Source organism: Oncorhynchus mykiss, chromosome 3, assembly GCF_057628025.1.
Source record: "Oncorhynchus mykiss isolate SJ-2025 chromosome 3, ASM5762802v1, whole genome shotgun sequence".
Lineage (NCBI taxonomy): Eukaryota > Metazoa > Chordata > Actinopteri > Salmoniformes > Salmonidae > Oncorhynchus > Oncorhynchus mykiss.
Window position 1 is genome coordinate 11085569 of NC_143024.1, and position 13760 is coordinate 11099328.

At 45.7% G+C, this 13760-nt stretch overlaps 1 protein-coding gene across 1 annotated transcript in view; it reads left to right on the forward strand.

The window, feature by feature from the left end:
* LOC110520688 (SET domain containing 2, histone lysine methyltransferase) overlaps nucleotides 1–13760 on the forward strand; it is a 38676-nt gene that overhangs the window by 11796 nt on the left and 13120 nt on the right. Inside the window, exons 6-18 of the mRNA XM_090220570.1 lie at nucleotides 2120–2248; nucleotides 2758–2881; nucleotides 3158–3235; nucleotides 4452–4549; nucleotides 5037–5187; nucleotides 6879–7013; nucleotides 9015–9143; nucleotides 9370–10827; nucleotides 10924–10972; nucleotides 11117–11435; nucleotides 12354–12993; nucleotides 13249–13455; nucleotides 13627–13752. Coding sequence (XP_090076696.1) covers nucleotides 2120–2248; nucleotides 2758–2881; nucleotides 3158–3235; nucleotides 4452–4549; nucleotides 5037–5187; nucleotides 6879–7013; nucleotides 9015–9143; nucleotides 9370–10827; nucleotides 10924–10972; nucleotides 11117–11435; nucleotides 12354–12993; nucleotides 13249–13455; nucleotides 13627–13752 — 3643 coding nt within the window. The remainder of the gene's footprint in view (nucleotides 1–2119; nucleotides 2249–2757; nucleotides 2882–3157; nucleotides 3236–4451; nucleotides 4550–5036; nucleotides 5188–6878; nucleotides 7014–9014; nucleotides 9144–9369; nucleotides 10828–10923; nucleotides 10973–11116; nucleotides 11436–12353; nucleotides 12994–13248; nucleotides 13456–13626; nucleotides 13753–13760) is intronic.

Consider the following 13760-nt stretch of genomic DNA (forward strand, 5'->3'; position numbering starts at 1 on the left):
GTGGTAAAGTGGGGGATTTGTACAGGGTAAAAGGGATCTTGTCGAAGGAAGGCTATCGCTCCATTTTACAACGCCATGCCATACCCTGTGGACAGTGCTTAATTGATTGGAGACAATTTCCTCCTACAACAGGACAATGACCCAACGCACAGCTCCAAACTGCAAGAACTGTTTAGGGAAGAAGCAGTCAGCTGGTATCCTGTCTATAATGGAGTGACCAGCACAGTCAGCGGATCTCAACCCTATTGAGCTGTTGTTGGGAGCAGCTTGACCGTATGGTACGTAAGAAGTGCCCATCAAGCCACTCCAACTCGTGCTTCAGGAAGCATGGGGGGGAAATCACTTCAGATTACTAGAATGCCGAAGGTCTGGAAGGCTGTAATTGCTACAAATTGAGGATTCTTTGATGACGCAAAGTTTGAAGGACCCAATTATTTAAATAAATAATAATTTATTTATAACCTTGTCAACATCTTGACTGTTTCCTATTCATTTTGCAACTCATTTCATCTATGTTTTCATGGAAAACAAGTCCACCTGTGGTAAATTCAATTGATTGTCTATTCTTTTTTTTTTTAACCTTTTTATTTAACTAGGCAAGTCGGTTAAGAACAAATTCTTATTTTCAATGACGGCCTAGGAACAGTGGGTTAACTGCCTTGTTCAGGGGCAGAATGACAGATTTTTACCTTGTCTGCTCGGGGATTCAATCTTGCAACCTTTCGGTTACTAGTCCAACGCTCTAACCACTAGGCTACCTGCCGCCCGGTATAAGGTCACACAGTTGACAGTGCATGTCAGAGCAAAAACCAAGCCATGAGGTCGAAGGAATTCCCCGTAGAGCTCCGAGACAGCATTGTGTCGAAGCACAGATCTGGGGAAGGGTACCAAAAAATGTCTGCAGCATTGAAGGTCCCCAAGAACACAGTGGCCTTCATCATTCTTAAATGGAAGAAGTTTATAACTACCAAGACTCTTCCTAGAGCTGACCGCCTGGCCAAACTGAGCAATTGAGTGAGAAGGGCCATGGTCAGGGAGGTGACCAAGAACCCGATGGTCACTCTGACAGAGCTCCAGAGTTCCTCTGTGGAGATGGGAGAACCTTCCAGAAGGACAACCATCTCTGCAGCACTCCATCAATCAGGTCTTTATGGCAGACTGGCCAGACGGAAGCCACTCCTCAGTAAAAGGCACACGACAGGCCGCTTGGAGTTTGCCAAAAGGCACCTAAAGGACTCTCAAACCATGAGAAATAAGATTCTCTGGTCTGATGAAACCAAGATTATTTGGTCTGAATGCCAAGCGTCACATCTGGAGGTGGCAGCATCATGTTGTGGGGATGTTTTCAGCGGCAGGGACTGGGAGGATCAAGGGAAAGATGAACGGAGCAAAGTACGAAGATCCTTGATGACCTTCCAAAAAGACAACGACCCTAAGCACACAGCCAAGACAACGCAGGAGTGCCTTCGGGACAAGTCTCTGAATGTCCTTGAGTGTCCCAGCCAGAGCCCGAACTTGAACCCGATCGAACATCTCTGGAGAGACCTGGAAAAATAGCTGTGCAGCAACACTCCCCGCCCAGCAACGCCTGACAGAGCTTGAGAGGATCTGCAGAGAAGAATGGGAGAATCTCCCAAAATACAGGTGTGCCAAGCTTGTAGCGTCATACCCAAGAAGACTCAAGGCTGTAATCGCTGTCAAAGGTGCTTCAACAAAGTACTACTTAAACGGTCTGATTTACTTTTGTGATATTCAAGTTTTATTTTTAATGAAATTGTAAAAAATATTTTTTCCTGTTTTTTGTTTTGTCATTATGGGGTGTTGTGTGTAGACGGATGAGGGGGAAAATACATTCAATCCATTTTAGAATATGGCTCTAATGTAACAATGTAGAAAAAGTCAAGGGGTCTGAATACTTCCCGAATGCACGATAGTTTTACATCATTGGTCCTTTAATTGATGAATAACATCCATTGGTCCTTCATCTTCAAACATCTTCAAACATTGCAAATCTTCCTATGTGGTTGCCTTATTTAACCTAGTCGAATGCTAAGTCTGAAGAAGAGCGTCTGCTAAATGGCCAAAATGAAAACACATGTAATGTCCTTGTCTTTTGCAGCTCGTCACGCTGCCTGAATGAAGGCTACTGCTCCAACCGCCGCTTCCAGATGAAACAGCATGCAGACTTTGAGGTCATCCTGACTGAAGATAAGGGCTGGGGACTGAGGGCGGCCAGGGACCTGATACCGTAAGGCTCTTACATCTTATTTTTAAATGTAACCTTTTATTTAACTAGGCTAGTCAGTTAAGAACAAATTCTTATTTACAATGACAGTCTACACCTGCCAAACCTGGACGACGCTGGGCCAATTGTGCGCTGCCCAATGTGATACAGCCTGGATTCGAACCAGGGACTGTAGTTACATCTCTTGCACCGAGATACAGTGCCTTAGACCGCTGCGCCACTCAGGAGCCCTGTACTCCTTGATTCATAATAATGTTATAACTAGCACCCAGGGCTCGTTCTCAATAGAGCTTAACCTTTGATTCCTCGCATCCTATCTCCTCAACACACATAGGAGAGGAAGGTCTGAGAGAAACCCCTTGGACCTTCTCCAATACGGTTGAGAAGGAGGTGTGGCGATAGGATGCGAGGAATTGCGTAAAGACAAAATGAGATGGAGTCATTGTACTAAAAACTGTACACAAAGGAGTCATGCTCATCCCCCCCCCCCCACCATTTTAATCACATTTCAGAAACACTTTTGTGCTGGAGTACTGCGGAGAGGTGTTGGACCATAAGGAGTTCAAGACACGGGTGAAAAAATACGCTAGCATGAAGAACATCCACTACTATTTCATGGCCTTGAAGAATAACGAGGTGAGACCACTGGAACGTTGACATGTCGTCCACTGAACCCCTGAAACAGGAACAAGTGTAGGCTGCGTCCAACATGGCTCCCTATTCCCTATAAAGTGCACTACCAGACCCCAACAAGTTTTAGGTGTGCATCCCAAATGACACCCTGATTTGGCTCTGGTCCAAAGTAGTGGCTATATAGGGTGCCATTTTGGGATGCACCAAGTGCTGTATTGTTTACAACTGACGGGTAATGTGGAAGGTTACCTGAAACTCCTTTCCTCTGTGTCTTCTCAGATCATAGATGCCACACTGAAGGGGAACTGCTCTCGCTTCATGAACCACAGCTGTGAGCCCAACTGTGAGACCCAGAAGGTATGTAGCCCAGGAGCCCCTTTCGGTATGTTTTATTTTATTTAACTAGGCAAGTCAGTTAGGAACATATTCTTATTTACAATGAGGAACAGTGGGTTAACTGCCTTGTTCAGGGGCAGAACGACTGATTTTTTTTTTACCTTGTCAGCTCGGGGATTCGATCTAGCAACCTTTCGGTTACTGGCCCAATGCGCTAACAACTAGGCTACCTGGTATCTGTCCAGTGTTTCCAGATTTCTATGAAATGGCATGTATAATTTGTTATAATATGAGTGAAATAGTTCATTACAATTTTTGGGGAAGAAAAACTATGTTAAAAAGCAGCTTTTATATGTTTTTAAGGGTGTGGGTTTACCCCAACAACGGGACGGGGTGGGCGTACCCCAACAACGGGACGGGGTGGGCGTACCCCAACAACGGGACGGGGTGGGCGTACCCCAACAACGGGACGGGGTGGGCGTACCCCAACAACGGGACGGGGTGGGCGTACCCCAACAACGGGACGGGGTGGGCGTATACCGTCATGAATATTTTTCTAGACAGTAAATGACTGACTGGCCAGCTCAGCCAGTTAGCCGCCTCGGCTAAAAACATGACCGTATCCTCTATATGAGGAAATAGCAAGCATTTTTGAAAAGGTCTGTTTGATTTATAAGTTTGAGGTGGGGTTTATTTCTCTCTAATTGATGCTTCGGCCACATACGAGTCAACAACATTTATTTGCGTACAAGTTAACAGATTATGAGCATTTTAAAAGTAAGAATTTCACTGGACAGTTCATTGTAAAATGTAAATACATTTCATTGACTTGTCTTTGGTTCAGAATCATATTTGCCTGCACTTCGCTCTACTTTTAGGCTGGTACCTTGTGCCTGTCTTCTCTTACCAGCTCCATTGCTGCCGTTGTCAAGCCAAACATGACAATGAGCGACAAGAAGTTTGCATTCTAACACAGACGGGCACTGAGGCTACTTTATCAGTGAGCTGCATCTCAGGCTGTGATTTTCATTTGACATTTGAGTCGTTTATCAGACGTTCTTATCCAGAGGGATTTTACAATTAGTCATTCGTCTTAAGATGGCCGGGTGAGACAACAGCACATCACGGTCATGACAAGTACACTTTCCCTCAACAAAGTATTTATCAGCAAAGTCAAAAAGCAAGTTAGTTTTATCCTGACCTCGCTAATGTTTCTTTCTTGGTTTCTGTATTTCAGTGGACTGTGAACGGCCAGCTGAGAGTTGGGTTCTTCACCTCCAAGACCGTCACAGCTGGTACAGAGCTTACCTTCGATTACCAGTTCCAGAGATATGGGTTAGTGTCTCTCTCCCTTCGATTACCAGTTCCAGAGATATGGGTTAGTTTCTCTCTCCCTTCGATTACCAGTTCCGGAGATATGGGTTAGTGTCTCTCTCCCTTCGATTACCAGTTCCAGAGATATGGGTTAGTGTCTCTCTCCCTTCGATTACCAGTTCCAGGGGTATGGGTTAGTGTCTCTCATTTCGATTATCAGTTCCAGAGGAATGGGTTAGTGTCTCTCTCCCTTCGTCCCAAATGGCACCCTATTCCCTTTTTAGTGAGCTATTTTTGACCAAGGCCCATAGGATGCCATTTAGGACGCCGATTCTCTCTTTGGATTTTAACTGTCTGTAACATATCAATGTTTGTCTGTTCTAATACGTCACCCTGCTGTTGTAGTCATTGACAACATAACGATACATTATTAAGCCCCTGTTGCTCTCTTGACCGACCACATAGCTACGGTGTAGTGTTTTTACTCCTTCTCTTCTGTACACGCCAGGAAAGAGGCCCAGAAGTGCTTCTGTGGGGCTCCCAGCTGCCGAGGCTTCCTGGGCGGGGAGAACAGGGTCAGTGTCAGAGCAGCGGCAGGGAAGATGAAGAAAGAGCGCCCTCGCAAGAAGGACACCTCCGTGAGCAATGCACTCACTACGGTGAGTGTGTGGGTCAGGTTTGGTAATGGCCCAGGTTTTCCATAAATGCTGTTTTGGAAGATTCCTGGAATAAGTAGGACATCTGGGGAATCTTCAATACAAACAAGTGATCAACATGTTGCGAACCTAGGACTGACCGTGTCTGAACAGCCATCACTTGAAAAGGTGTTGGGGAAGTGACCTGTTGTGGAGTTCATGTCTCTATCAACCATAGTGAATAGTTAAAGGTCCAATGCACCTGTTTTTATCTCAATATCAAATCATTTCTGAGGTAACAATTAAATACCTTACTGTGATTGTTTTCAATTAAAATGGTCAAAAAAAACTAACAATAGCTTCTTAGCGAAGAGCAATTACTTCAGCAAGAATGTAGTTAGGACTGTTTTGTTTTTTGAGTGGACTGAGTAGAGAGGAGAAGTCTTTCTTATTTGTCAGTTAACTAATTTACCGCCTGGTGTAGTGTCACCCGGGAGGACAAACCATTATCCCACCAAGCTGGGCTGAAATTTCAGCCTTTTCAAACAGCTATTTCACTAAAATTGCATAATCATAATTTTCACAGTATTATCCCAACCTCCCAGTGTGTAAATATAGAATTCAACTCATTTGAGATACAACTGCCGAAGCTACAATCTGTTCCCTTCCCCTGCGATTTAGGTTTATGTTTCACCCTGGTAGTTAGGATTCCACACATTATTATTATTTTTTTTGCTGTTGACCCATAATAGTCTTAATTTGTAACTGGTAGATTAATTCAGCATAGTCTGACGTGCCATTGAGTTCATCTTTAAACTCAGGCCAGTAGATGAACTACAGTGGCATGTAGTTATTTCATACCTCTGATCGGATGATCTGCTGAAACCCCCAGCAGTGATGATCTGTGTCCCAAATGGCACCCTATTCCCTATTTAGTGCACTACTTTTTAACCAGGGCTCTGGTCAAAAGTGTGCACTATATAGGAGTGGTGCCATTAGAGACGCTGACATGGTCCAGAGAGGCAGATAGGGGTCAGGCTTGTACTAGCTTTATGCTAATTGTTCTGAGAGCTCCAGTGTCTTCTCCTTTCCATAAATAACACTGCTACTGATCACAAAAGGACCGGCAATGTTGTTACCCCCCCACCCCCCCCCCACCCCCCATCGCCATGAAAGCTGCTTGTCTCAGTTTTGCAGAGAAGTAGTAGTTTTGTCAGTTCTGTGTTTAGTATGTTGAATGGATTATCTGTGGTTTATCTGTGGATTATCTGTGGTTTTGATAGAGCAGAACTGCTGCTGAGCGTGAGACTCTCCCATTCATGTTCAATGAAACCGTGGCATAGGAGGCTCAAGTGGCTCATCGTAAAAATTCGCTACGCTGTCCTATTGTCAAGAATTTGGCACCATTCAGGCCAGAGAACACTTGATAGAGTGGCTTATGCTCTGTTACTGCTCAGTGTGTTAATGCTGGTCTGTTACTCCTCAGTGTGTTAATGCTGCTCTGTTACTGGTCAGTGTTACTGCTGGTCTGTTACTCCTCAGTGTGTTGATGCTGCTCTGTTACTGCTCAGTGTGTTAATGCTGGTCTGTTACTCCTCAGTGTGCTAATGCTGCTCTGTTACTGGTCAGTGTTACTGCTGGTCTGTTACTCCTCAGTGTGTTAATGCTGCTCTGTTACTGCTCAGTGTGTTAATGCTGGTCTGCTGTGTCTCCAGGTGGACGAGGAACTAGAGGCTCTGCTGGAGAACGGGGAGGGTCTTTATGATGAGAAGGAGGTGGTGTCTCTCTGCAGGCTGATGGTCAGAGTGGAGACCATGGAGCAGAAACTCATCTGCCTCAAACTTATCCAAGTAAGCACACCTGACACCCCACCACCAATGAACACTGGCTGTCTGGGATGGCCCTGGTCATTTATAGTGCACCAGACTTATAGATGTATATATTTATAGGCCCTGGTCATTTATAGTACACTATACTTATAGATGTATATATTTATAGTACACTACTTATAGATGTATATATTTATAGTACACTATACTTATAGATGTATATATTTATAGTACACTACTTATAGATGTATATATTTATAGGCCCATGTCATTTATAGTACACTATACTTATAGATGTATATATTTATAGGCCCTGGTCATTTATAGTACACTATACTTATAGATGTATATATTTATAGGCCCTGGTCATTTATAGTACACTATACTTATAGATGTATATATTTATAGGCCCTGGTCATTTATAGTACACTATACTTATAGATGTATATATTTATAGGCCCTGGTCATTTATAGTACACTATACTTATAGATGTATATATTTATAGGCCCTGGTCATTTATAGTACACTATACTTATAGATGTATATATTTATAGGCCCTGGTCATTTATAGTACACTATACTTATAGATGTATATATTTATAGGCCCTGGTCATTTATAGTACACTATACTTATAGATGTATATATTTATAGGCCCTGGTCATTTATAGTGCACTATACTTATAGATGTATATATTTATAGGCCCTGGTCATTTATAGTACACTATACTTATAGATGTATATATTTATAGGCCCTGGTCATTTATAGTACACTATACTTATAGCTGTATATATTTATAGGCCCTGGTCATTTATAGTGCACTATACTTATAGATGTATATATTTATAGGCCCTGGTCATTTATAGTGCACTATACTTATAGATGTATATATTTATAGGCCCTGGTCATTTATAGTACACTATACTTATAGATGTATATATTTATAGGCCCTGGTCATTTATAGTACACTATACTTATAGATGTATATATTTATAGGCCCTGGTCATTTATAGTACACTATACTTATAGATGTATATATTTATAGGCCCTGGTCATTTATAGTACACTATACTTATAGATGTATATATTTATAGGCCCTGGTCATTTATAGTACACTATACTTATAGATGTATATATTTATAGGCCCTGGTCATTTATAGTACACTATACTTATAGATGTATATATTTATAGGCCCTGGTCATTTATAGTACACTATACTTATAGATGTATATATTTATAGGCCCTGGTCATTTATAGTGCACTATACTTATAGATGTATATATTTATAGGCCCTGGTCATTTATAGTGCACTATACTTATAGATGTATATATTTATAGGCCCTGGTCATTTATAGTGCACTATACTTATAGATGTATATATTTATAGGCCCTGGTCATTTATAGTGCACTATACTTATAGATGTATATATTTATAGGCCCTGGTCATTTATAGTGCACTATACTTATAGATGTATATATGTATAGGCCCTGGTCATTTATAGTACACTATACTTATAGATGTATATATGTATAGGCCCTGGTCATTTATAGTACACTATACTTATAGATGTATATATTTATAGGCCCTGGTCATTTATAGTACACTATACTTATAGATGTATATATTTATAGGCCCTGGTCATTTATAGTGCACTATACTTATAGATGTATATATTTATAGGCCCTGGTCATTTATAGTGCACTATACTTATAGATGTATATATTTATAGGCCCTGGTCATTTATAGTACACTATACTTATAGATGTATATATTTATAGGCCCTGGTCATTTATAGTACACTATACTTATAGATGTATATATTTATAGGCCCTGGTCATTTGGGACAAACATTTTATTTCAGTTGCTTGTTTTATTTATTTTGTATGTGACAAATAAAATGTGATTTAATAAGTTGTTATATTGTGTGGAGGGTGTATTGTATTGGGGATGTCTGTGTACTGTGTGATTGTGTGGAGGGTTTCTCTACCATAATGTTGACTTGGTGGTTGTGTATGAACAGGATACCCAGAGCCCATCCTGTCTGAAGCAGTTCCTGGACCATCACGGTCTGTCTCTACTGTGGATCTTCATGGTGGAGCTCTCTGAAGCCAAGGGCAACAGTGTCAACAACATCAAACTGCAGTTTCAGGTGGCAATTAAATCTGTTCGGAGTCCCCAAAAAAAAATGTATATTTAACGTCGGTTGCTCATCCCTCACACTTGTGATCATGACAACCATGATCACTGAATCTATATGAGAATGCACTTTAGAATAAACCAATTCAGATTGTTTTAATTCAACGGTCCTAGGAATATCAAAACAAGGTGTGTGTGTGTGTGTGTTGTAACCAACTGACTATTCCCTGTGTCTTCAGATCATGAAGACCCTGTCAGCGCTGCCTATCTCCACTAAGAACATGTTGGAGGAGAGTCATGTCCTGAGCCTCATCCAGCGCTGGGCCCAAACACACTCCCTCCCCCAGGCCCCCGGGGCCGAACAGGACGGCTACTCCAGTGAGAACATGTCTCGCGCCCAGACCCCTCTCAACACTCCCGACGGCTCCTCTGCCTCCGTCGCCAAACTGGGCCCTGAGTTGGACAGCGACACTCCCAAACGGGCCGTTTACCGTCGCCTCAAGATCAGCGAGAACAGCCTGGACAGCGCCATGTCGGACGCCAGCAAGGCCTCGGACGGTAAGGAGGAGGAAGAGGAGGATGAAGAGGAGATGGAGGACGAGGAGGTCTCGCGATCTGAGCCTCCAATGGAGAGCAGCAAACGGTCCAAGACAGAGCTGATGGTTGAGGTCCAGGCGCAGACTCCCACAACGGAGGAGCCAGCAGAAGAGCCAGTCACAGAGCTGGTGGTTGAGGTCCAGGCTCAGACTCCCACAACGGAGGAGCCAGCAGAAGAGCCAGTCACAGAGCTGGTGGTTGAGGTCCAGGCTCAGACTCCCACAACGGAGGAGCTGCCAGAAGAGCCAGTCACAGAGCTGGTGGTTGAGGTCCAGGCTCAGACTCCCACAACGGAGGAGCTGCCAGAAGAGCCAGTCACAGAGCTGGTGGTTGAGGTCCAGGCTCAGATTCCAACAACGGAGGAGCTGCCAGAAGAGCCAGTCACAGAGCTGGTGGTTGAGGTCCAGGCTCAGACTCCCACAACGGAGGAGCTGCCAGAAGAGCCAGTCACAGAGCTGAAGGAGACACCAGAGGAGGTGGTGGAGACCATGGAGATCACAGAACCCCAAGCGGAGAGCCAAGATGCTACAGATCAGGAGGAGGTGAATGAGAAGGGTGGCGACGAGGAGGTGAAAAACGAGTGTAGTGAGGGACAGAAGGAGAGCAGAGAGGAGGAGGAGCAGCAGCAGGCAAGTCAGTCAGTGGAGGAGAGGGAGGTTGTGGCAGGAGAGCAGGCCAACGTGGAGGTCCAGGAATCATCACACATTCAGCCAGTTCAGACGGAAGTTACTGAGACCCCTTCAGCGGAGCAGCCTGCCGAGGAGAAGGAAGGGGAGACCACCACAGCAGAGACTGGGACTGAAGATACAGAAAAGGCTCCAGGCAGCCAGGAACATACAGGCCAGGTGGCCCCCGAGGCTCCCCCGGAGGTGGCCCCTGGCACTGAAGACGCTGCCCAGGTAGTGACCCCTGCCTCGGAGGCCCCTCCACCTCCCTCTCCGGTGGTCCCCGTGGAGCCTGCGGCGGTGGGGACGCCCTCGCAGGATGAGGAGGAGGGTGTGTCTGATGTAGAGAGCGAGAGGAGCCAGGAAGCCCTGCTCAGTGCTGTGGATATAGGAGACATGGCTGCTAGGCTGCTGGACAGCTGGAAGGACCTGAAGGCAAGGACAAACACTGATCAATAAATAAACACACACACACACACACACACTGAGTTTATTGTTATTTACATGTGTGGTGTGTGACTCATCCTTCAGGAGGTGTACAGGATCCCCAAGAAGAGCCAGGTGGAGAAAGAGATGCACGGTAGGCCTCTGTCCCTCTCTCCTGCTCTTTCTCTCACCAGGTCTGTGTCCACACCTGTTACAGTGTCACGTTTTATTTTCAACAGTGCTGACAGCCTACCGTTGGTGAGGCTTTAAACCTGTTTCCATTGTTCCACGTATACAGATCGTAGTCGAGACCGAGACGCCGCCCCGGCTCGCACCCCCTCCGGCAGCCGGGAACGTGAGAGGGAACGTGAGAGGGAGCGGGACAGGGAGAGGGACAGGGAACGAGATCGAGAAAGAGAACGGGACAGGGAGAGGGACAGGGAACGTGACAGAGAAAGGGACAGGGATTGGGAGAGAGACCGGGAGAGAGACCGGGAGAGAGACTGGGACAGAGACTCTGAGAAGACACCCCGCAGCACAGAGAGACGGAGGAGACGTGCCTCCACCTCCCCACCGCCCTCAGCATACGAGAGGAGCAGCAGGAGACAGGAGGACCGGTAGGACTGGAACACCAACATATAGACTGACTAGCTATGAACGATCACATGTCCTTGGACTGTAGGACTGGCTGGAACACCAACATATAGACTGACTAGCTATGAATGATCACATGTCCTTGGACTGTAGGACTGGCTGGAACACCAAATATAGACTGACTAGCTATGAACGATCATATGTCCTTGGACTGTAGGACTGGCTGGAACACCAACATATAGACTGACTAGCTATGAACGATCATATGTCCTTTGACTGTAGGACTGGCTGAAATACCAACATATAGACTGACTAGCTATGAACGATCATATGTCCTTTGACTGTAGGACTGGCTGAAATACCAACATATAGACTGACTAGCTATGAACGATCACATGTCCTTGGACTGAATGGACTTTCTGAATCATTCTAGAAAACTTCCACGCTTTTGGAAACAAAACTATTGATGACTTTAGGTTCCTTTTCAAATTGTACCCTTTTCCCAAAAGTAGTGTACTGAATAGGGTCCCATAGGGCTCTGGTTAAAAGTAAAGTACTGAATAGGGTCCCATAGGGCTCTGGGTAAAAGTAGTGTACTGAATAGGGTCCCATACGGCTCTGGTTAAAAGTAGTGTACTGAATAGGGTCCCATAGGGCTCTGGTTAAAAGTAGTGTACTGAATAGGGTCCCATAGGGCTCTGGTTAAAAGTAGTGTACTGAATAGGGTCCCATAGGGCTCTGGTTAAAAGTAGTGTACTGAATAGGGTCCCATAGGGCTCTGGTTAAAAGTAGTGTACTGAATAGGGTCCCATAGGGCTCTGGTTAAAAGTAGTGTACTATATAGGGAGCCATTTGGGACGCATTCCAAAACTGTTGTTGATTTGTAGAAATGTCTGTTGTGTTGATCTCTGTAGACAGTAGTATTGACTGTGTGTTTCTAGGTTTGACCTGGCTAACAGCAGTAAGAAGACCCGTTCCATCACCAAGGAACGCACCAAGCTGTCCACAGAGGAGCGCAGGAAGCTGTTTGAGCAGGAGGTGGCCCAGCGCGAGGCCCAGAAACAACAACAACAACAGTTACAACAACATCAACAACAACAGTTACATCAACAACAGTTACAACAACATCAACAGTTACAACACCATCAACAACATCAACAGCGGCAGCAGCAGCTCCAGACTCTAGCCTACGATGCAGCCCTGACCTACAATACCAGCCCAGCTGGCTTCATCCACTACCCCCCCGGCTACCCCCTCCAGACCTACGTGGACCCCGTCAACCCCAACGCAGGCAAGGTGCTGCTGCCTACCCCTCCCGTGGAGCCCCTGGTCCCAGCCACTCTGGTCTTGGAGCAGACCCCTCCCCAGGCTCTGATCACCGAGCTGGGCATGACCTCTCCCTCCTCTACCTCCCAGCCCCCTCCAGTCTCCAACCTCTCCAGCATCTCCCAACACATCCACCAACCCACTACGCCTCTGGAGCTCCACCCCGGCACCGCCCAGCAGTATGCCCAGCAGCCCAGCGTGGCGGGCCAGGACCCGGGTGTAGGCGTCCTGTCAGCCGTGTCAGCGCCCCCTCAGGTGCTTTACTTTTTATATTTCTCATCATTTTAACAGGTTTTTTATTTAATTTTTTATTGTAAAGTGACTTTCGGTGTTTTGAAAAGCGCTGTAAATAACAGTCATTATTATTCATGGCTCCAGAGTGCTGCCATTGGCCTCGTTTGGTCCCTTTGACTTGGCTGTGCGAATAAACACTTTTAATTGGCCGCATCGGTGCAAGTTGCAAATTCCGTCTGGTCCCCTAACTCCGAATGTCCTATATTATTGTTGTAGGTGTCGGCGGGCCAGGGGAGTTACGCCACGCTGTGGGACCCTACCACCCAGCAGGCTGTGACGGTACAGACCCAGGTAGCACCACAGTACCAGGTTGTCCCAGCACCACCTCCCACCCAGACAGCCATCTACTACCAGGGCCAGCCCTGTCAGACCATCTACAGTATCCCCACGGCCTATCCACAGGCTAACACACCTGTCCTGCAGGTAGGCACACACACTGCACAGTGTCCATGAACACTCAACACATATCGCCCTTCGTAGATAGAGGCTTTCAAACAACGCATGAAAAAATACCTGTTTCATGACTAGATCAGAAGGTCTCTCTCTGAGTATCTGTGTGATCTCTGTGTGATCTGTCAACCCTGTTCTGGCCAGGCCTACGCTGATCCGGCTGCCAACTACCTCCATGGTCAGCCGGTGTACACAAATCACCAGCAAGGAGTGGTGGTTCAGCAGGGGGGTACGGTCACTACCATCGTCACCTCACAGACTGTCCAGCAGGTAAGGCC